The 24,857-nt window shown below is 42.9% G+C and overlaps 1 protein-coding gene across 2 annotated transcripts; it reads right to left on the bottom strand.

Moving 5' to 3' along the window:
* Positions 1-6,234: 6,234 nt before the first annotated feature.
* Positions 6,235-23,780, bottom strand: LOC124870466. Of its 2 annotated transcripts, XM_047369162.1 has the most exons (8): positions 23,646-23,780; positions 22,833-22,913; positions 19,308-19,371; positions 10,788-11,087; positions 10,428-10,694; positions 7,754-7,849; positions 6,851-6,903; positions 6,235-6,734 (listed from the first exon to the last, which is right to left on the bottom strand). In XM_047369162.1, the coding sequence occupies exons 3-8, from the start codon at positions 19,357-19,359 to the stop codon at positions 6,702-6,704; spliced, it is 801 nt and encodes a 266-aa protein (XP_047225118.1). In that variant the 5' UTR covers positions 19,360-19,371; positions 22,833-22,913; positions 23,646-23,780; the 3' UTR covers positions 6,235-6,701. The 2 variants fall into 2 exon arrangements, with proteins under 2 accessions (XP_047225118.1, XP_047225117.1); XM_047369161.1 differs by having other exon boundaries at positions 6,235-6,903.
* Positions 23,781-24,857: the final 1,077 nt, after the last annotated feature.

Genomic DNA, 24,857 nt, shown 5'->3' with positions numbered 1-24,857 from the left:
TATTAAATGCACTGGAGAAATCAATCAAATGTGACTGCAGTTAACAGCACATAAAAAGCCTGAACAACTAATTAAAAGTAAACGTAAATACAGTCAGGGGCGGTGCTAGCCATTTGGGTGCCCTAAGCGCAAAATCGTTGCGGTCCCCCCCCCTCAGAAATGAACAATAACACAGTATAGCGCGTTTCTCTATTTCCAAAATAATTTCTCAATATTAAAGTTCTGAAAACAGTTACAATATGTAAGAAGATAAATAAAAATTTTGGCGCACATTCAAATAATAAATAAAATAATTCAAAATAATACCACTCCCATTTTTAAAAAAAAGATCTGTGCAATAACTGTAGAAAAACTGAACATTGTAAAGAACATTGTAATGTTGGGCCTCGTATATGAATGAATATGCTCATTTCTTAAGTAAATAACCATACATCAGTACAAATAACTGCTCAAGATAATTTACTCAACAGAAGAACTTCACCATGTGACATTTTTAAAACCACCAGTTGTTAGAGGCACACGTCTGCAGTTCCTGGCTTCAAAATCAGCATCAGATCATAATATGATGTTTTTGAGCCACATCACCATTGAGTTCATGCCTTATTAAGACTGCTTTGAAACTGCACGCTCACATTAGGAATGCACCACACTCCGCTGATTCAGCTTTCGAAACCAACCAGTTACTGTACCAGTTTTCTGACTACACATAGTCTCTCCTGATGACACAAAATGTGAGAGCTCTCCCTTCTGTAACAGGGTAGAACCTAGAGTATATATTAATGTGTCTATCTGACTTCAGGATTCTACCTTCTTCATTTGCTGAGGGGTAGGATTAGGCCCTGGTACCGTGTTGTACTATTTTTCTGCCTTTAAAGCGTTAAATCATTTTAAACCTTAATATTGGGAGCTTAAAATTTTATACATTATGGTAGGACAAGTATTTTAATATGAGAGTAAAAGAACCGTAGGAACTGCGGAGAGCGGTTTCATTCTTGAAGCCGATTGTCATGCAGAAATATCAGCATTTTCACGGCACCAGTCTGTGGTGGTAGCCGAGGAAGGTTCATGATTTCCTGCATCATCTCAGGTCCATCAAAGGTCAGCTGTTCCCGTTTCTGTAGGTGTGTTGTGTAGCTCATTGCAGTGATTTTTAAGTCCTCCTTGGACATTCATTAACATATTTTCTTTGACTTGATTCATGGTCTCAAACCTCTCCAGTAGTGACATAGTGACACAATTACAAAATGTGACCTCAAGATTTTTAAGGGCGTTGGTGAAAGGCTCATCAACAGCTTTATATGCAAACTGCCTTTTGTTCTCCTGAGGCTTTTCTCCTTAAGCTCTGAATATATTCAAGGCCTAGATTATCTGTATTTGGAGAGGTTGCCTTTAGCACTGTCAATGAGCCTGACAGCAGTATCAAGCTGCATGGAACAAGATTGAGGTAGCTTGTTCACCTGGTTTGTGATAGTGAGAAGTTTGCTAATTAATTGCTAGGAATAACCTTTATTAATATGTTTATGGCTGTTTTTCCCATTTATACCATAGTGAAGTAAAGTATAAGTTCTAATGTTTCCCTTCTGTTACAATAGGATAAAAATGCTCATAGACATACAGTACAAGGATAAATGGCGCAAGGATTGTCATAAATGACCTGAAGCTGGGGCACTGGGTTTGATAGTGGAGCAGCCGGTATAACTGGGTTGATTAGAAAGCTACAGCACACTTAGATTAAGGATGGACACCCGCTACTACACAACCTGACAGATAGACACCACAATGGTGACACATAGTTTACTGATAATCACTGAGGGAGTGCACATCCATTGCATTGGAGTGCCAGATATAAAACTAGATGTGACCTTCTATCGGGGCTCTTCGTCATGCTCTAACAGACTGTGACGGTCCGAGACGGGAGCCTCAGCGCTGATCTCTGTAATCATTCCTCTGCCTTAATTTTGATTAAAGGAACTAAAAGTTAGAAACTGTTTGAGAGTCGTTCCTTTAAGAGTCTTTAGACAGAGTGGTGACTGTTTCCGGGGTCTAAGTACCGGTGGGGCTCTGAGGTGTGTGACCGCCAACAGGGTGCAGTAGCTCGGACAAATTGGTGTTTCCGCCCGCGCCCCGGAAGCGGAAACCACTTTTGGATAGGATAGGATAGGGTTGCCATGGAAGGACAACACATCACAGCAGCGGCCGCAACAGGTAAGGAGATTCCTATTCAAAATCTCCAGTGTTTTTCCAGTAAAAACACTTCGGCTGTATGGGTTCAAACGGCCCCCCTGATCTTCTTAAAAGATCTTAAAGCTGCCCACTTCTTTGATCGTAAAGCACGCAGGTGATGCGCAAACTCGGGTAAGGTTTGTAGGGTCCTGGACCTCCTTATAGAAGTCCGAAAGATACTGTCGAGGGGAAGTCTTCCTTGTGAGTAACCAGCTGTGAAGAAAAAATAAATAAATAAATATATATATATGTTGGGAGTATCATTATCTTGATCAATAATTATAATTACAAATCATAATCTGACAAAATCAATTTCTTGACCATAAATCCTCATTTACAAATCGAGACCAGAGATGTTTCTGGTGGTGTAATAGTGGCTCAACGCCTCTGACAATTACAACCGTTGAATACTCCGTAATAGTTAATAACTATTGCCGGAGATGTCACTGTTTAATCGACCGTTTCTGCCGAAACGTGTGGAACTTGAACCTTATTTTGACTGACACATCACTTTTTGCACACAATGAAACACCAAACGCTCTCTCTTTATCTATGTGAATATTTATTAATTTCCACCTACTCAACATGCAAAATTCTACAAACACAGGGGTAAACACATCTAAATAAGCAAAATCAACCAACGGTAGTGGGTATGTATTGAGTCAACCAGCAGTTTATGGCAAAACAGATGAAGGGAGAGGATATGAAAGGGGGGTGTGGTGATGACTGGTGGGGGGTTGGAGCGCAGCTTAGAGTGTCTTTTATGATCTTCTCATCATAAAACTTCCCCCTTTACTCCTGAACACAAAGGATTGATAACTTTTGGCGGCAAGTTAGCACAGTGAGATTGAAGACAAAGGTAAAATGGAGAATTTTACCATGAGGTCGTTTTAACAGTCCAGTTTTGCAACGCACCCGCGTTCAGATAGTAAACACAGACAGCTCTGGGGAACACGGCGGATCCCGATATTACATAACACATCAAAGTTTCAACAAGCAAGGTTACATGCACATATTATTCAGAACACGTGAGATCCTAACCAGCGATTCTGATCGCTTCTACAACCTCTGACCCTGCCCAGGCCTTCTAATAAAGAAATTTAAAAAAAAGAAATGGGTTTTACTTGTGTCGTCTTCTTCCGAGTGAGGGAATTTGAGCGAGGAAAAGTGGGATTAAGTTAATGTGCGTCCACAATTAACTTCAGGGGAACGGTCAGTCTTTGTCCTTCGATCTTCTTGACAAAAAGGAAAAATATGATCTGACCATCAAAGTCGACTTGAAAATAAAACACGGTAGCGGTTCGTCTCTCCGAAACTCCGTGTCTCCAGTTACGTGTTAACTCATGTCTTCGATCGGCATAAGTGAAACCTCTGGCCTTCTTAGTCCACAGACTTCAGTTATGAATAGTTTGTTGTCCAACGAGAGAGAATGAATGAAACTCTTCACAGAGTTCTTCTCTTAAAGTGACACGCTTCGATTACCAGATCTGGTTTCCAGCAGAAGGCGTCTTTTCAAACATGAGCGCCTCCTATATAGCATCCTGTGATGTCAGACTGGGGACGCCCAGTCATATCAGTCGCAATGCTCGATGGGATATGTAGGAGCGGGCTGTCCTGGGTACAAAATGGCCGATGCCATTGGAGGGGCACAGTGACGTCCAACAACGTGCAGATAATCCAATACTCAGCAAACAAGTGGTCCAACATATATATATATATATATATATATATATATTGGAAAGATGTAACATCACCTGGCCAGTGTGGATGTGCGAGAGTTGATAACAGTGAGCTAACGGAAGTGACGGGGGACACATTACACTGACAGATCTTGACTGCTACATGCTAAGCTAACAGACCCTAGCTCACTGAATAAACTCTGCTGTGAATAAACTTTGGTGTCTGAGAGATAACGAAATAAGCTCTCATGTGGACCAGGAAACGGTGCTGTACCGCCTGGTTGGCCAGAGTGTTTGAACGTGTGTGTGTGAAGTGAGAGAATGACTGAGACATCACTAGAAAATGAGCTCCTTGCTTGTTCTGTAGGAGCAATGATTGGAGACAGGGAGGAGAAATATATTAGCAAGTTTCACCCACAAAGACGCTTTAACAAGTTAAAACGAGTTAAAACAACAGTTTGATGGAACCTGTTTAATTGTCGACTCACCAGAAAAGGGTAAGAAATAATTTTTAACCATTAAGTGACATAAAGTGGTTCCTCTCTAAAATGCTGTATTTACAGGGTAACTTTATGTGGTCAATGTTTGTCCATTTTGTCTGTCTGTTTTTGTGAAATGAATGTCTGTTTCATGTTATGTAAAAAAATTAGGGGATATGTGGCAGGATACATTTAATTTAAATCGTTTTCTGATATGAAACTAATTGGAATTTTGAGTTTTCAGGTCTGGAGAAGCAGTCCTGGCCACGGACCGCCTGCTTGAAAGGTAAAAACATTTTAAATTGTCTGACGCTCAGTGTTATTTATTAAATAAGGTATCACAATAATAATTAGAGGCTACAAGAGCAGGTCTGATCCAACAGTACCATAATAATATTAGGTCAGTTCTTTATGATAACACAAAAGGAAGTGCCAGGAAGGGAAATCTCTCCCCTCAAAACATGATTTTAACAGATGATTTGACTTTTTCCAGTCAGGTTCAGAATGATCAAATTAGACTCCAAATCTCCAAATGCTCCAAAATCTCCTGATAGCTAGCTGCATTGACCCTGCCCTTGATAAAACACAGTGGACCAACACCAGCAGCTGACACGGCAACCCAGACCATCACTGACTGTGGGTACTTGACACTGGACTTCTGGCATTTTGGCATTTCCTTCTCACCAGTCTTCCTCCAGACTCTGGCACCTTGATTTCTGAATGACATGCAGAATTTGCTTTCATCTGAAAAAAGTACTTTGGACCACTGAGCAACAGTCCAGTGCTGCTTCTCTGTAGCCCAGGTCAGGCGCTTCTGCCGCTGTTTCTGGTTCAAAAGTGGCTTGACCTGGGGAATGCGGCACCTGTAGCCCATTTCCTGCACACGCCTGTGCACGGTGGCTCTGGATGTTTCTACTCCAGAGACTCCAGACCCCCAAGGTCTGGAATCGGCCCTTCTCCGCAATCTTCCTCAGGGTCCGGTCACCTCTTCTCGTTGTGCGTTTTTTGCCACACTTTTTCCTTCCCACAGACTTCCCACTGAGGTGCCTTGATACAGCACTCTGGGAACAGCCTATTCATTCAGAAATGTCTTTCTGTGTCTTACCCTCTTGCTTGAGGGTGTCAATAGTGGCCTTCTGGACAGCAGTCAGGTCGGCAGTCTTACCCATGATTGGGGTTTTGAGTGATGAACCAGGCTGGGAGTTTTAAAGGCCTCAGGAATCTTTTGCAGGTGTTTAGAGTTAACTCGTTGATTCAGATGATTAGGTTCATAGCTCGTTTAGAGACCCTTTTAATGATATGCTAATTTTGTGAGATAGGAATTTTGGGTTTTCATGAGCTGTGTGCCAAAATCATCCGTATTAAGACAATAAAAGACCCGAAATATTTCAGTTAGTGTGCAATGAATCTAAAATATATGAATGTTAAATTTTCATCATGACATTATAGAAAATAATGAACTTTATCACAATATGCTAATATTTTGAGAAGGACCTGTATGTGTTCAGATGCTCGCAAGTTGGAACAATTTTCTGGGTTTTAGTTTCAGAGGGTGAAAACTTAAATGTCTTTAGAATTTTCTTGAGGTGAAATTGGATCTAAATTCTCTTTGGGATGGGAACAGAACCAAATAGAACCTGTCATTCTGCCATAGGGTTCTGGTTGAATAATTTGATAGTTAAAGATTTGGCCACCCAAACTTCCTTAAGAGGGGAGGCTGACGCTGGTATGTGTTGTGTGTCTTAAGTGTTTGTCTAAATTTCTGTTTCAATGTTTGTCTGACTAACCTTTAGACTTCAGAGAAAACAAAATAAATAATAATAATCATAGGATGGAAAAAATGGAAATGGATATATTGGGAAAACAAACGACTGGTTATAATGATCAAATATTTAACAGGAATGAATAACTAACTAATGGTATGATTAAGGCTGTACAGAATATGCAAATTACTTTTATCTAGTATTGGGGGTAGAGGTTACTGCAGTCTCATAGTCCCTCTCCACCTGCTTGATTCTCTCCATCAGCTCCAGAGAGGAATACATGATGCTGGTCTTCCTTAAGCTCTTTATCTGGCGTGCACAGAACCTCAAACGCTGCTCCAGCTCGTCAGGTGTTGCCTCAGAACACCGGGCTGGATCGAGCGCAGACGGCATGGGCGGAGGTGCAGCAAGCCTGGCAGACGAAGATGCGGGCTTACTTGCCGCAGCCCTCTCGTGCATATGATTGCATGATCTTATGACACTCTTGGATCCAGTTTGAAGAGTTTATGTCTTTTTGCGGATGTAGCAACAGCTGTCCTTTTATTTGGGTAGTGGCGTCACAGGAAGTCCTCAGTTATCCCGTTTCCTGGCTTTGCCGGAAGAAGTGTTAATGCACTTTATTTTGAAAAGTTCCAGAAGAGTTCGTACCAGAGTTTAATGTTGAAATTCATGGCTGGGTCCCAACAAGAAAGAACTTGCTGCTCACCTGTGGAGGAGGAACCTCATACACCGTTTCCAATAGTTTGCTTTTCTTTTTACCTAGAAAACAAACAAAAAAACAATTGGTTGTTTATCTTGAGCTGGTTTAACTATTCACTTGTCTTAACAGTGCAGAATTTTCCTTCTTGTGTTGATGCTTCTCAAACAAATGAAATGTTTTAGCAACACTCAGGAACGGGGAGCATAGCATTTATTAAAATCACAATGACTCCTGATGGTTTCAGTAAATTCTTCAGCTGATGAGCAAATAAAAACCATCAGTTTTTAAACAATTAGTCCTTTAAAAGCTAGCATAAGTAAATACAGAGAATGCATTTTAGAACAATAAACCAGCATTTTGAAAAGCAGCAGAAAGAATTATGAAATTATCTCCAAGTTTGACCGTGCATTACTTTGTAAACAATAAAAAAGCAGCTCCTCCTTGACCTCCATAGATATAAAAGAAAGTTGACCTCGACATTTTAATGTTCTGCAGATTCAGAAAACTCTTCAGGTAAAATTTTCAGAGATTTTAAAATGACAAATTTGATTTTGCTCCTGATGTGTTTTGTGATTCTTTAAAAATCAACATATAGATGTATAAACAATCCTTCGGGAAATATAGTTTTATTCCCATTCTTACCTTTTTCTTTTTTATCCTTATTTTCTGTCAACTTACAGTGTTCCAGATATTTTAAAGGCAAGTGAAACAAGATCTTTCTTAGTCCAACAATTACATTGAAATATGTTTGTTAAAAAGGCATAAATGTCTTCTGTTTGTTTAGAATCTGTAAATAATACAATTTCTCCATAAGATAAAATTACAAAAGAAAAAGTAGGAAAAAGTAGGATTTTTCTTAATTAAGGGAAATTCCTGTTATTACAAATAAATAAAAACACTAAGACTTACATGTTAATATACTGACAGTTAAAGTACCAACCACAACCAGTAATGCCACCAAGGTTATCCTTACAATGCTGACAATTGCAGTGGTTCTGTTGTGAGCTGTAAAGACAAATGTTCACATGACATTAAATTAGACATAATGGCTGAAATTTGACTGGAAATAGAAGAGTGTCAATACATAAATATTATTTAGTAACATATTTTTAATTCCATGAATAACTTAATTTCTTACAGAATATTAATTAATTTTCTGAAATCTTAACCTGTGAAATATCAGTTTTAGTATCTAACCTGTAACAAAAATAAATTTTTACCATCTTCTATGCAAACTGGAATTTTTTGCAGTGGGTATTATTCAAGCCTGAGAGTATCACACTGATGTTAATTAATTTTTATTTTTTATCCAAAAAACCAAGATACGTAAAAAATTTGATATTTTTCTAAATAGAAAATCTTCACTGTGTCACGCTCAGAGGTTCGGAGGTAAGACCAGAATGCAGAACATGGCGAGGAGGCCGCATGCGGAGTAGTTTGAGGTTTAATATAATACGCAGACTTACAGGCAGGTAATCCAAATGCACAAGTTCAGGAGGCAAACAGAAAACAAACGACAAAGAGGAACACGGGAAGATAACAAGGGTAGTTATTAATATGAGGAACAATGAAAACCAGAAAGCTAATATACTGAGGGATGTGGAGTATGAACCAATGAAACAGGGAGACGGGTAATCGGGAAACATGACACAGGTGTGGAACAGGCTGCAGGGAGACTGAGGGGAATGTGTCTAATAAAACTAATGAGCAGAGAAAAGGCAGGGACATGAGGAACTGAACAAAAACTAGACGAAATAACAAAACCAAGGAAAACAGATCTACAGGAAATGTAAACAAACACATGAATACATGAATCCAGGAAAAATAGCTCAGAGAAGTAAATTAACAAAAGATCCAAAATGGCAGATCCTGAAACACTGAGAGCAAAGTGAGTCAAATTCCTTGTTTGCCAAGTTCCACAAACTTGGCAATAAAGCTTATTCTGATTCTCATCAGGATTACCTCCTTCTATCAACAGGTTTGGATTTTATAACGAAATCAAGTATTTCTGTCAGAAACAGAAAAAAGTCTGTAACCACTGAACGACTTCACTGACTGGAATTCAGTTTTTATTAGTAGATCAATGTTTTACATCATGTTTAAAGAGACTGCAGGTATGTCAGTGTTTATATACGTTGGATGTGTTTTAACCTTTAAAGAATTATTAGAAAAGGGACACCACTATTCTATCCACATCACGGTGTATCGCTTTATAGATAATATTTAATGCCAGATGATTGATTTTCACCTAAAACAATTTTTTTACATACCTGAGAGTAATGTTGCAGTGAAAAATTAAGACATTCTTTTTTATGGTTAATAATAATGATATTTAAATGTTAGTGATCTAGTTATACAGATAAAATCAGTTTCTTCTGTGAGTTCAGGAGCTTTCTGTGGATGCGGAAAAGCTCCTTTTCTTCCACCTCTGTATCTGAACATATTGCCTATCAGTAGATAATGCACAGAAACAGAATTTCCTACAAGTTAAACAGGGCTGTTTTTTAATATTTCAGCATAGCTTGTTAGTATTTTCTCCCATATTTACTTCACTTTATACTATATTTCCATTCTCAGGAAAACCACATGAAAGTTGTTCATAGCAGGAGCAAATTAGTTTCCTTCAAATACTAAAAATACGTAATTTTTTATTTCTGGTTTGATGAGCCTTCATTATTTAAAGGTTTGCTCTGTTAAATATTAAAATTGTCAATACTTTAAACTAAATGTAACATTCCTCTTTTCAATAAATCTTACCTGGTTTATCACAGTAAGATTCGATGTCTTCTACATCCATTTCCAAGCTTATTAGGTTGCTATGGTTATAAATGATAAAGGTTTGATGCACGAATATAACAAGGGAGGAGTCCTTCAAGTCTGTTTGTTTCAGTAAATTACATGTTTGGTTGTAACACTCTCAAACTGTGCTAATTAGAGAATCCGCTGTTTTACACGTCGAAGTGAGGTTACAGAAGCTCGAGTCACTGGGAGTTACTGTTAGCTTCACCACATGTCGATTAGCTCCTGGGCAAGGCACTTCCCCCCGATTTGCCACCTCATCTGTGTATGAATGTGTGCATGTCTGTGAGAATGGCTCGGTGAATGTAGCTCAGTATAAAACTGCTTTGAATGATCAGTGTGGCTAGAAAAGCACTTTATAAATTCAGTCCATTCTCTAAAGTCTGAGGACATCAGAACAGCAGCACCCTGAGCTGTACTGAAAAACTTTGTTGTTTCACTAAAGGTTTTATCTTTCACAACAACTTTATTTGGATTATCATAAACAAAAAATAAGGAAAATTTACAAATAGGTACTGTTAATTAAAAAACCCTGATTATCTGTGATTATGCGTGATATATCCAAAAAGATATTGTAAACAGGTCAGGGGTCACAAAGCTCACAGCTGTGGTGTGAAATAACATACTGTGCTATATATATATATATATATATATATATATATATATATATATATATATATATATATATATATATATATATATATATTAGGTTTTAATGTGTAAAATATCTACCTGCCTAACACTATAAGTTAAAAAGTACTACAATATTTTTCTTAAATCTTACCTGTTTCTTTCTCACAGAGAGATTCAACAGCCTTTGCATCCTGTTCCCAGTTCACATGGTTGCTATGGTTACAGATGATGGAGCCTTCATCTACATAGACCATCAGGGAGGAGTCCTTCAAGTCTGTTTGCTTTAGTAAATGGCAGATTTGGTTGACACAGTGAAAAGTTCCATTAATTAGAGAATCCACTGTTCTACACGTTGTGGTGAAGTTACAGAAGCTGGGGTCATTGGGGGTTATTGTTAGTTTCACTGGAGACACTCGATCTGACAAAGAAAAGATATGATAGATTTTAAAACAGGTTGATATAAAACATTTAGAAATCATTTCAAACAGGAAACAAACAAGAAGAAACTTACCTTGGACTCTGACTGTGTATTCAGCTAGAGTGGTTTCTTGTTCTAGTCCAATTGCTACTGCCTTATAGTTTCCACTGTCATTGTGTTGCATATTTCTCAATAGTAAAAAGAAGTTTTCTGCAAAAAAATTTGCTCTATGTTTATACTTGGTGCTGACTCTGGGATTACTGCCATAATTGTATTTTACAATATTATCAGTGTTATTAAATCTCCAATTAAAATCATCTTCTGTGCCAACTGCAGCTTTGTTTACATCCAGCAGCAGGTCCGAACCATACGCCACAAATCTAAGGTCTGAACCTGAAAGAACACAATTTAGTTATATTTTTAAAATGAAAGAAAACCATCACAGTCTCTTACTGTATAAAACATTTTAAGGCTGCGCAGAGAGATGTTGTTAGCACCAAAACCTACCCTGGTTTTGTCAGATAGTGGTACGTTGTAAAACAACTGGGTTAACCAGGTTAATATATATATATTTCTCTCTGTACATAATTACCTAATCTATTCATTATTTGCCACATTCCTTCCTGTTGTTGCATATGCTTATGTTTATACTGCCGTTGAATGACAATGAATGTCTTAAAGCCTAAATGTCCGTCCGTCCGTCGTCTTCCGCTTATCCAGGACCGGGTCGCGGGGGCAGCAGACTCAGCAGAGACGCCCAGACGTCCCTCTCTCCAGACACCTCCTCCAGTTCCTCCAGGGGGAGCCCAAGGCGTTCCCAGGCCAGCCGAGAGACATAGTCCCTCCAGCGTGTCCTGGGCCGTCCCCTGGGCCTCCTCCCGGTGGGACGTGCCTGGAACACCTCCCGAGGAAGGCGTCCAGGAGGCATCCGGTATAGATGCCCGAGCCACCTCAACTGGCTCCTCTCGATGTGGAGGAGCAGCGGCTCTACTCCGAGCCCCTCCCGGATGGCCGAGCTCCTCACCCTATCTCTAAGGGAGTGCCCGGCCACCCTACGGAGGAAGCTCATTTCAGCCGCTTGTATCCGTGATCTCGTTCTTTCGGTCATGACCCAAAGTTCATGGCCATAGGTGAGGGTAGGAACGTAGACCGACCAGTAAATTGAGAGCTTTGCTTTTCGGCTCAGCTCTCTCTTCACCACAATGGACCGGCACAGCGCCCCCATTACTGTGGCAGCTGCACCGATCCGTCTGTCGATCTCCCGCTCCATTCTTCCCTCACTCGTGAACAAGACCCCGAGATACTTAAACTCCTCCACTTGAGGCAGGAACTCCCCTCCAACCTGAAGAGGACAAGCCACCCTTTTCCGGTCGAGTACCATGGCCTCGGACTTGGAGGAGCTGATCCTCATCCCAGCCGCTTCACACTCGGCTGCGAACCGCCACAGCGCATGCTGTAGGTCTTGGCTAGAGGGGGCCAGCAGGACCACGTCATCCGCAAAAAGAAGAGACGAAATCCACTGGTCCCCAAACCAGACCCCCTCCGGCCCTTGGCTGCGTCTAGAAATCCTGTCCATAAAAGTTATGAACAGGACCGGCAACAAAGGGCAGCCCTGCCGGAGTCCAACATGCACTGGGAACAGGTCCGACTTAGTGCCGGCAATGCGGACCAAACTCCTGCTCCGCTCGTACAGGGACCGGATGGCCCCTAATAAAGGGCCCCCGATTCCATACTCCTGGAGCACCCCCCACAGGGCATCACGAGGGACACAGTCGAATGCCTTCTCCAGGTCCACAAAACACATGTGAACCGGTTGGGCAAACTCCCATGAACCCTCGAGCACCCTGTAGAGGGTATAGAGCTGGTCCAGTGTTCCACGGCTGGGACGAAAACCACACTGTTCCTCCTGAAGCCGAGGTTCGACTATCGGTCGGACTCTCCTCTCCAATACCCTGGCGTAGGCCTTACCAGGGAGGCTGAGGAGTGTGATCCCCCTGTAGTTGGAACACACCCTCCGGTCCCCCTTCTTATAAAGGGGGACCACCACCCCAGTCTGCCAGTCCAGAGGCACTGTCCCCGACCGCCACGCAATGTTGAAGAGGCGTGTCAACCATGACAGCCCTACAACATCCAGAGACTTGAGGTACTCAGGGCGGATCTCATCCACCCCCGAAGCCTTGCCACCGCGGAGCTTTTTAACCACCTCGGTGACTTCAGCCTGGGTGATGAAAGAGTCCAACCCCGAGTCCCCAGCCTCTGTTTCCACCACGGAATGCGTGATGGCAGGATTGAGGAGATCCTCGAAGTACTCCTTCCACCGCCCGATAATGTCCTCAGTCGAGGTCAGCAGTCTCCCGCCCCCACTATAAACAGTGTTGGCAGAGCACTGCTTCCCCCTCCTGAGGCGTCGGACGGTTTGCCAGAATCGCTTCGAGGCCAACCGGTAGTCCTTCTCCATGGCCTCACCGAACTCTTCCCAGGCCCGAGTTTTTGCCTCTGCCACAGCCCGGGCCGCAGCACGCTTGGCCTCACGGTACCCGTCAGCCGCCTCAGGAGTCCCACAAGCCAACCACAGCCGATAGGACTCCTTCTTCAGCTTAACAGCATCCCTTACTGCCGGTGTCCACCACCGGGTTCTGGGATTGCCGCCACGACAGGCACCGCAGACCTTACGGCCGCAGCTATGGGCAGCAGCATCGACAATAGATGCAGAGAACATGGTCCACTCTGAGTCTATGTCTCCAACATCCCCCGGGATCTGGTCGAAGCTCTCCCGGAGGTGGGAGTTGAATACATCCCTGGCCGAGTGCTCTGCCAGGCGTTCCCAGCAGACCCTCACTATGCGCTTGGGCCTGCCGAGTCTGTCCGGCTTTCTCCTCCTCCAGCGGATCCAACTCACCACCAGGTGATGATCAGTGGACAGCTCAGCCCCTCTCTTCACCCGAGTGTCCAAAACATGCGGCCGAAGGTCTGATGATACGACAACAAAGTCGATCATCGACCTCCTGCCTAGGGTGTCCTGGTGCCAAGTGCACTGATGGACACCCTTATGTTTGAACATGGTGTTCGTTATGGACAATCCGTGACTAGCGCAGAAGTCCAATAACAAAACACCACTCGGATTCAGATCGGGGAGGCCATTCCTCCCGATCACGCCTCTCCAGGTGTCACTGTCGTTCCCCACGTGGGCGTTGAAGTCCCCCAGCAGAATAATGGAGTCCCCGGGAGGGGCACTATCCAGCACCCCCGACAGGGACGCCAAGAAGGCAGGGTACTCTGCACTACCACTCGGCCCGTAGGCTGAAATGATAGTCAGAGACCTCTCCCCAACCCGGAGGCGCAGGGATACAACCCTCTCATCCACTGGGGTAAACCCCAACACGAGACGGCTGAGCTGGGGGGCAACAAGCAAACCCACACCAGCCCGCCGCCTCTCCCCGTGAGCCACTCCAGAGTAGAAGAGAGTCCAACCCCTCTCAAGGAGATGGGTTCCAGAGCCCACGCTGTGCGTGGAGGCGAGCCCAACTATTTCTAGTCGATATCTCTCGACCTCCCGCACAAGCTCAGACTCCTTCCCCCCCAGCGAGGTGACATTCCACGTCCCTAGAGCCAGCCTATGCATCCGGGGATCGGGCCGTTGAGGTCTCCACCTTCGTCCGCCACCCAATCCTCTTTGCACCGGTCCCTCACGGTTCCCCCTGCAGGTGGTGGGCCCACTGGAGGATGGCCTCGCGTCTCTCGTTCGGGCTTGGCCCGGCCGGGTCCCGCGAGGAGCAACCCGGCCACCAGGCGCTCTCCGACGAGTCCCGACCCCAGGCCTGGCTCCAGGGTGGGACCCCGGCTCCGCCGTACCGGGCGACGTCACGTGCCTCGATATTGTGTTCTTCATGAGGGGTTCTTGAACCATTCTTTGTCTGACCCATCACCTAGAACCTGTTTGCCATGGGAGACCCTACCAGGGGCATTTAGGCCCCAGACAACATAGCCTCTAGGATCATTTGAGCACTCAAACCCCTCCACCACGTTAAGGTGACGGTTCAAATGTCTAAAGTCTAAATTTGTTATTTGTGTTGAATATTTAGTCATATTTTGCTATATTTTTAATACATTGGTACAGAAACAAGAAAGATAGCAATACATTTATCTATAAAGTAGAGTTTTGTAAGATTCAGTTGAAAACTGAAATTAAATGAGAAGTTTTATTATTTTTTTATGAAAGGGTGAGTTTTGCTGAACAACCTATTTTTGATTTGAAACAAATTGCATTGTTCATTGTTGCAAATCTACTTATTTTTAATGTATTTATTTTTTACATCCTATTATTTTTTGTGCTTGCTGGGGCAGAACTTGTGCGTGCTGTCATCCTGTTTGGGATTTAATGTTGTTGTTTAATGTTTGTTTACTTGCTTTATTTAGTTAAAAATGTGCTTTTAAGTGTTTATTTTTTTATGAGAATTTATTCTTTTAAATTCATAGATGCATGTAAAAACAATAAAGCATCTTAAAAAATTAAGTTTCAGACAAAATATTATATAGGACCAGGTTTTAAAAATTTTATTTTTAATACAGAAATGTTGGCCTATTGAGAAGTACTCGTACTCGTCATCTTACGCTTTTTCCGGGACCCGGTCACGGGGGCAGCAGACTGAGCAGAGACGCGCAGATGTCCCTCTCCCCAGACACCTCCTCCAGCTCCTTCGGGGGGAGCCCAAGGCCAGCCGAGAGACATAGTCCCTCCAGCGTGTCCTGGGCCTCCTCCCGGTGGGACATGCCTGGAACACCTCCCGAGGAAGGCGTCCAGGAGGCATCCGGTATAGATGTCCGAGCCACCTCAACTGGCTCCTCTCGATGTGGAGGAGCACCGGCTCTATTCCTAGTTCATGGCCATAAGTGAGGGTAGGAACGTAGACCGACCGGTAAATCGAGAGCTTCGCTTTTCGGCTCGGCTGTCTCTTCACCACAACGGACTGGCACAGCGCCCCCATTACTGTGGCAGCCGCACCGATCCGTCTGTCGATCTCCCGCTCCATTCTTCCCTCACTCGTGAACAAGACCCCGAGATGCTTAAACTCCTCCACTTGAGGCAGGAACTCCCCTCCAACCTGAAGAGAAGAAGCCACCCTTTTCCGGTCGAGAACCATCGCCTCGGACTTGGAGGAGCTGATCTTCATCCCAGCCGCTTCACACTCAGCTGCGGACCGCCCCAGTGCATGCTGTAGGTCCTGGCTAGAGGGGGCCAGCAGGACCACGTCATCTGCAAAAAGAAGAGACGAAATCCTCTGGTCCCCAAACCAGACCCCCTCCGGCCCTTGGCTGCACCTAGAAATCCTGTCCATAAAAGTTATGAACAGGACCAGTGACAAAGGGCAGCCCTGCCGGAGTCCAACATGCACCGGGAACAGGTCCGACTTAGTGCCGGCAATGCGAATCAAACTCCTCCTCCGCTTGTACAGAGACCGGATGGCCCCTAATAAAGGGCCCCCATTTCCATACTCCTGGAGCACCCCCCACAGGGCATCACGAGGGACACAGTCGAATGCTTTCTCCAGGTCCACAAAACACATGTGGTCTGGTTGGGCAAACTCCCATGAACCCTCGAGTACCCTGTAGAGGGTATAGAGCAGGTCCAGTGTTCCACGGCCGGGACGAAAACCACACTGCTCCTCCTGAAGCCGGGGTTTGACTATCGGCCGGACTCTCCTCTCCAATACCCTGGCGTAAGCCTTATTAGGGAGGCTGAAGAGTGTGATCCCCCTGTAGTCCGGTCACCCTTCTTATGTAGGGGACCACCACCCCAGTCTGCCAATCCAAAGGCACTGTCCCCGTCCGCCACGCAATGTTGAAGAGGCGTGTCAACCATGACAGCCCCACAACATCCAAAGACTTGAGGTACTCAGGGGGTGGATCTCATCCAACCCCGAAGCCCTGCCACCGCGGACCTTTTTAACCACCTTGGTGACTTCAGCCCGGGTGATGAAAGAGTCCACCCCCGAGTCCCCAGCCTCTGTTTCCACCAGGGAATGCGTGATGGCAGGATTGAGGAGATCCTCGAAGTACTCCTTCCACCGCCTGATAATGTCCCCAGTCAAGGTCAGCAGCTCCCCACCCCCACTGTAAACAGTGTTGGCGAAGCACTGCTTCCCCCTCTTGAGGTGCCGGACAGTTTGTCAGAATCGCTTCGGGGCCAACCGTTAGTCCTTCTCCATGGCCTCACCGAACTCCTCCCAGGTCCGAGTTTCTGCCACCGCCCGGGCCGAGGCACGCTTGGCCCCACGGTACCCGTCAGCCGCCTCAGGAGTCCCACAAGCCAACCAAAGCCGATAGGACTCCTTCTTCAGCTTGACAGCGTCCCTTACTGCCGGTGTCCACCACCGGGTTCGGGGATTGCCGCCACGACAGGCACTGCAGACCTTAGAGCCGCAGCTACGGGTTGCAGCATCGACAATTGATGCCGAGGACATGGTCCACTCGGACTCTATGTCTCCAACATTCCTCGGAATCTGGTCAAAGCTCTCCCGGAGGTGAGAGTTGAATACATCCATGGCCAAGGAGTCCGCCAGACGTTCCCAGCAGACCCTCACTATGCGCTTGGGCCTGCCAAGTCTGTCCGGCTTTCTCCTCCCCCAGCGGATCCAACTCACCACCAGGTGGTGATCAGAGGACAGCTCAGCCCCTCTCTTCACCCGAGTGTCCAAAACATGCGGCCGAAGGTCTGATAATACGACAACCAAGATGATCATTGACCTCCTGCCTAGGTTATCCTGGTGCCAAATGCACTGATGGACACCCTTATATTTGAACATGGTGTTCATTATGGACAATCCATGACTAGTACAGAAGTCCAATAACAAAACACCGTTCGGACTCAGATCAGGGAGGCCATTCCTCCCGATCACGCCTCTCCAGGTGTCACTGTCGTTTCCCACGTGGGCGTTGAAGTCCCCCAGCAGAATTATGGAGTCCCCAGGAGGGGCACTATCCAGCACCCCTGACAGGGACACCAAGAAGGTCGGGTACTCCGCACTACCGCCGGGCCTGTAGGCCGAAACGACAGTCAGAGGCCTGTCCCCAACCCGAAGGCAAGGGGATGCGACCCTCTGGGGTAAACCCCAACACGAGACGGCTGAGCTGGGGGGCGACAAGCAAACCCACCCCAGCTCGCCACCTCTCCCCGTGGGCCACTCCAGGGTAGAAGAGAGTCCAGCCCCTCTCGAGGAGATGGGTTCCAGAGCAGGGGATCGGGCCGCCGAGGTCTCCACCTTCGTCCGCCGCCCAATCCTCTTTGCACCGGTCCCTTACGGTTCCCCCTGCAGTTGGTGGGCCCATTGGGGAATGGTCTCGCATCTCTCGTTCGGGCTTGGCCCGACCGGGTCCCGCAAGGAGCAACCCAGCCACCAGGCGCTCTCCGACGAGTCCCGACCCCAAGCCTGGCTCCAGGGTGGGACCCCAGCTCCGCCGTACCGGGCTACGTCACGTGCCTCGATTTTGTAGTCGTCATGAGGGCTTCTTGAACCGCTCGTTGTCTGACCCGTCACCTAGAGCCTGTTTGCCATGGGCTTTTAAGCCCCAGACAACATAGCCTGTAGGATCATTCGAGCACTCAAACCCCTCCACCACGTTAAGGTGGCGGTTCAAGGAGGACCTATTGAGAAGTATACTAACCAAATGGATTGTACATGCACTCAATACTTGGTTGGGGCTCCTTTGCGGGATTAACTCCATCAGTGCGACATAGAGGTGATTGTCTTGTGGTTCTGCTGAGGTGTACTGGCAGCCCAGGTTGCTTTGATAGCGGCCTTTGGGTCATCTGCATCATTAGTTCTGGTGTCTCATTTTCCTCTTTATATAGTGGGTTCAGGTCCGACATGTTTGCAGGCCAATCAAGCACAGTATGGGACAGTTGTCTGTCCAGGATACGTCTGTGTGTGGTAGCTCCTAAAGCTCATTCTCCAGCTGCAGTCCACGCCTTGCTAATCTTCACCAAACCCTTTAATAAGCTTTGCTTTACAATTCTCTGATGGCTGCAGTTAACCCTGTTGCTTTTTTATTTTAAGACCACAGCTTTGTCTTCTATAATACTTTACATTAATTTGTATGGATACAGCCCCTAATGGACAGCTACCTTCATTAGCAATGCCCTTTTGTGGCTTGCTGTTCTTTGTGGAGGATGTAAGGGACTGTCTGTTGGACATATATCAGATCAGCTGTCTTCTCCATGATTGTTTAGGCAACAACAAAACATTTCTGCATTATGGGTAGTTTTTGTACTGGTCTTCTGTAATAATCACACTTTCTTAAATATATGCACTCAATCCAGAGTGTAGGTGAAACAGCAGTGCAAACCATTTTATTATCATATAATCTTTGCATTTACCATTTAAACCTCCTATCTTTGTTAGGAACTGATGTGTTTAATTATTAGTTCTTAAACAGATAATCCTGCTTTTCATTTTATGTTGACAAAAAATTATGATAGCTTCCTGTTTCAAAACCTTAGCATCAGTTACTGAGTTGTTTCACTGAGGTCATACTATAAATTTATGTCCCTGCAACACAACCAAGTGTTAGGTGATGCAATTAGACCTTGTTTATAAGAGATAATGTACATTTTACCTTCGACTGAACCCAGCAGAGACACGAAAAGCCGAAGAATGACTGCAGCCATGGCTTTGTATCGCTGTTCAAATGAAGAAACATGACTTTATTTCCTGCTGTTCTTGAACACAGAAAGGTGTAAAGAAAATGACCGACCAGATGACAGCTTTTCACACTATCTTGTGTGCGGGATCTCAATCTTTTTTCTTTTTTTTACGTGAGTGAGAAGAAGCCTAAAAGATTTATGACTAACGCTGTAATGCTCTACTTAATATTTATAAAATTATTTTATTAGAAACTGCTTTGGGATTATTTCAAATGCAAAGGACACAGAGACGGAAACGAAAGAGACAAAAACAGAGGCAAGAAAGAGAGAGCGGGATCTTATTCTTTCGGTCATGATCCATATCTCATGACCATAGGTGAAGTTTTTAACGTAGACTGACTGGTATATCGAGAGCTTTGCTTTTTGCCTCAGCTCTTTTTTATCACAACAGAAAACAGCAGCACCTTCATTACTGCAGATAAACCTCCAGTCCATCTGTTCATCTCCCTCTCCATCACTCTAGTCAAGAACCATGGCCTCAGACTTAGTGGAGTGGTGGCCTAGTGGCTAGAGACCAGGACAGTTACATCCCAGAGAGGCCACAAATGGTTTGAATCTCACAGCCTGCCACTCTGGGTCCCTTAGAAAGAATCTTAACCGCTGAATGGTCCCCAGGGGCCGCACACTGGCAGCCCACTGCTCCCTAATGGATGGGCTAAATGCAGAGGACAATTTAGTTGGAATGTACAACTGCAATGACAAAAATAATTGTTATTCTATTCTTAGAGGAGCTGACTCTTAGAATAACCATGCATCTTACACAGCTGTATATCTATACACATGTCCAGACAAATGTGCAAACATGCAAACACACCATTTATTACTCTAAATTCACCTCAGTGACTTATTTCCCTTATTGTCACTTAACTATACGCACAAATATAAGATGATCTAAACCATCCCTTGAAATGATTTTTGAAGGTGTTAAACGTTGGACATTCCTCGACAGTAATTGCTGAACTGTTTCAAAAGTTACCACCTAAAACAGACAGAATGTTTCTAGAATTGCTTGTCCCAGTGACTCTGGTGATTGTACCCAGAGAAATTTGTGTTGCCTATTAATGTTTTCACCCTACGCAGTGAACCAGATTTTTGAATTTCAATATTCATCACAAGCGGTCATTCTTTAAAATACTGGCAGACTTTCACCTCCGAGTGTTTTTCAATCTCTGGCTAGGGTGCCAGTCTGTTAGGTCTCCAAGCTGCTGCTCTCAGACAACATTTCTCCTGACTTCCTTCTCCTTACTTGAAAAATTATATTAATAATCCTCATTTTATGATGTTACATTCAAGCTGAAGGATTTCTGTAACTTTGTTATTCTTTGGTAGTCATTCCTGTTAGAGTTCAATGTTCCATCCATATTGTTTATGCACTTCAGCAACTTTTGCTTTTGTTCTTGCAGGATTTTTCCACTTTTGCACTTTCTACATTTAATGCATGAAAATAAATATAACTGTAATGAGCTAAGATAAATGAAAAATTGTAAAAGGAATAAAGTAAAATAAGATATATAGTGATCTTTAATTATGTTTTGATAGATTTAATAGTATGTTATTGTCATATTACGGGGGTGTTAAGCAAAAACAACGTGCAAGCTGGAGCATCAAAGCCGCATGGTGAGTTTGGTGACTGAACAGGTGACTTACAGGAGACATAGGAACATGGTGTTTGGGCGCAGTTACTAACATGGAGCAGGTAGACCACACATGGCATGACAAACAGTCATGGACAGACTGAGCATGAAAAACATAAACATCCAATGACAAGCAAAACCAGAGGCAGGGAGGAGAAATGACCAATGAACTAGTGGGGCTAGTCAGAAGAATGCAGAGCAGCTGAAGGAGGGAGGCTAATTAACACAGTTGATATAGTTGTTAACATAGCTGAGTGGGAGCACAGAGGGGAACCAGAAATATAGCAAAACACCAGTATAAACCCTGTGCTTAATCTAATAAGAATAACTAGAATTACAGCAACTGAACAGAAAGGTGCAGAGAAACACACAAGAAACTTAAACATCTAACACAGGTGAATCATGACAGCTACAGTGATGTTTTTTCTTCTCCAATTTGTTAAACTATATATTGTATCCTGGAGCTCTACTACAGTCTTAATCTTGTTTTTTTTTTAATAAAAATTCTCCCTACACAACGTAAAGATTAGTAAAGACAGGAGGTTGGGTGAGGTCCGTTAGAATAAAAACTTCAAGATTAAACTACAGATTATTGTGTCTTAATCTTTTTTTTTATTACTCTGTCTTGTAAATCAGTTTTAACTTTAAACCTCTGCATTGCCCACAGGCCAAAAGGCTTTATAGCTTTCATATCCTCACCTGGTAATCATAAAAAGACTGGCAGGCTAATAGCCTTAGAAATTAAAGTAAATACACAAATGTACATTTAAACATGTACATACCTTAAACACTTTTAAACAAACTAACCTGGCTTTTAAACTAAATACGCTTTGCTGAAGAAAAGAAAAACTCATCCCTTTTTGCAGTCAAAATGATTTTTATCTATTTCAGTTGTTATTAAGCATTATGTGTTAATAAATCAATTAAGGCACATCACACATTCTGATCGAACAATGTAAGAGTTTCAGTTAAACATAAACTATCTACTTTTATTTACATTTTATGAGAAACACCATGTCAAAAATAAATTGTTCCCTTTGTCAATAATCATTGGAGCAATATGTATTGACATTTCAGCAATAAAACTCTTCTTCAGACCAACGTTTTGCATGTCTCCACTTAGATTTTTATCTATTTCAGTTGTTATTAAGCATTATGTGTTAATAAATCAATTAAGGCACAAACACACATTCTGACACTTAATGCCAAATATTATTCATACCTCTGTCAGATTTTGGTTTAAAACTATTTATATTCAACCAGACAGTTTGTTTCTGATGTTTCTGGTTATGAGACAGAAATCTCTAACAAGATCAAACAATGTAAGAGTTTCAGTTAAAAATAAATGACCTATTTTTCTTTACATTTTATGAGAAACACCATGTCAAAAAGAAATTATTCGCTTTGTCAATAATCAATGGAGCAATTTTTATTGACATTACAGCAATAAAACTCTTCTTCAGACCATCGTTTTGCATGTTTCCACTGGTATTCTGATGATTTATCTTTGGCGATGAGCCCCAAGTCTTTGAGGTTGGAAGGCCTCCTTGCCATTACCCTAATTAACCACTCCAAAAGATTAATGTAGCTTCCAGTCAAAACAAGACATCTTGGTCATATTAAAAGATTAGTTTAAACCTAAATCTGACAGGGGATGAATCATTGTGTGTTTAACTGCAGGTTCATGGTGTTCTATATTCACTTAACGACTAAACTGAACATAACGGGTTTGGAAATACAATGTACAACATACTTCTTAGAGTCAACAAATTCATTAGAAGTGGAAAATTAAGAGATACTTACATTTGTACAGCATAAAGATACATCCCACTAAAACAGCTACCACTGCAGCTGATATCCCAGCTTTGACGGCTGTGTTGGGGTCTGTAGAAAGATTTTTAAAAAAAACATTTTAGAGATACTTTAGTTAAGTTAACTTTCTGTTTTACAGCCTTGGTGCAAACAGGATTTAAAATTCTTAAATTTCTGACAGCCCAGATTAAAAATAGCTGCTAAAGTTAGAGAAAAATACTTCCTCTACTCATTCTGATACAATTGTAATGTTTGGATGTGAATATTTAAGAGAAGCATAAAGGCACTTTACCCCAATTTGCCACCTCATCTGTGTATAAATGTGTACATGTCTGTGAGTATGACTGTGCTATTGTAGTTCAGTGTAGAAGTGCTTTGAATGGTCAGTGTGATTAATGAAGCATTTATAGGTTCAGTCCATTCTCTAAAGTCTCAGGAGATCAGAACAGCTGCACCCTGAGCTGTATTGAATATCTCTGTTGTTTCACTAAAAGTTTTTACAACTTAATCTGGGTTATCATAAACATAAAGTAAAGCAAAACTTAAAACAGGGACTATAAAAGAAAAAAAAATCCCGATTACCTATTTGATGTATCCACAAAATGAATGTATACAGGTGATTGATCACAATGCTTACAACTGTGGTGTGAATTACATACTGTTAATATAAAGGTCCAGTTTAAGGTTAGGATAAGTTTCAGTGTTAGCCACTCATAATGAATGACTTTAGGTTTTAACGTGTGAAATAGTTAACTTCCCAATCTTTAAGTAATAAAGTACCAGAATATTTTCTTTAAATCTTACCTGTTTTTTTCTCGCAGATAGGTCCGACTGTGTTTGTATCCTGTTGCCAGCTCACATGGTTGCTATGGTTACAGATGATGGAGCCTTCATCTACGTAGACTAACAGGGAGGAGTTCTTCAAGTCTGTTTGTCAGTCTGTGGAATATCCTGAAGTAGTTTTAACGCAGCAGAACAGAGAGGAGGGCAGCACTGTTAGCTCCTGACCCTGCAGAACACAAGTTCTTCCTGTCAGTTAGAATGGAAACAGAAACAATTCATTTAACCGTTTCATTATTTATAGATGTTTTATATGGATAACATATAGTGTTAAAACATCATCCTGTTTGTACAGCTGTTATCCATAAAAAGTCTAGTTTTTGTAATTCTGCTATATTTTAGAGATTTAAATAAAAAGGTCAAAAACCAGTAACTGTTACAACTTTGTTCAGTAGAAAATGTTCTCAATAAAAGTCCTAAAATGACATCAGTTTACAGAGAGATATTTTTCTTTCTTTTAGTAAACAGAACACAGCCTCTTCCATCAACATTTTTATTAATGTAATTAATGTCAATTTATTATAAATTCAATGCATGTACAGCATTTGTCATTGCAAATCACTAATTTTGCAGAGCGTTTATTTTTCCCAACAGACATCTCTCTCCAGAGCTAAATCCTAAACAGCGATCAACCCAACCGATACATTTGTTAATTATTGAACTGTATAATTTAACAGTCTCCTCACATCCAGAGTCTGTGAACGTCAACCTTTCAGTCTTGCCAGAGTTCTTAATTGGATTTAGGCTTAGACTTTGACTAGGTCTTTTAACACAGGGATATGCTGTAACCAAAGCCATTAAATTGTAGTTCTGTTTAATGTTGTTTTCCTGCTGGAAGGGGATCATCCACCCCATTCTCAAGTTTTTTACAGCCTCTATTAGGTTTTCTGTCAGGATTGCCCTGTATTTGGCTTCATCCAGTTTCTTTGTCTATAATGAAGAAACTGATCCTCACAGCATGATGCTGCCAATACCACCATTCCCAGTGGGTATGGTGTGTTCATTATGCCATAGTGCCATCGTTGCCATAATGCCATTGTTGCCATATAGATTTTTTAATCACATCTAGCATTTTACATGTAGGCCAAAGATCAATTTTGGTCTCATCTGACCTATACATGTTTGCTGTGTCCCCTACATGGTTTGTGGCTAACAGCAGGTGAAACTTCACATTGC

This window comes from Girardinichthys multiradiatus, chromosome 6 (genome assembly GCF_021462225.1).
Source record: "Girardinichthys multiradiatus isolate DD_20200921_A chromosome 6, DD_fGirMul_XY1, whole genome shotgun sequence".
Classification (NCBI taxonomy): Eukaryota; Metazoa; Chordata; class Actinopteri; order Cyprinodontiformes; family Goodeidae; genus Girardinichthys; species Girardinichthys multiradiatus.
This window is presented reverse-complemented; position numbering and strand designations above follow the sequence as displayed.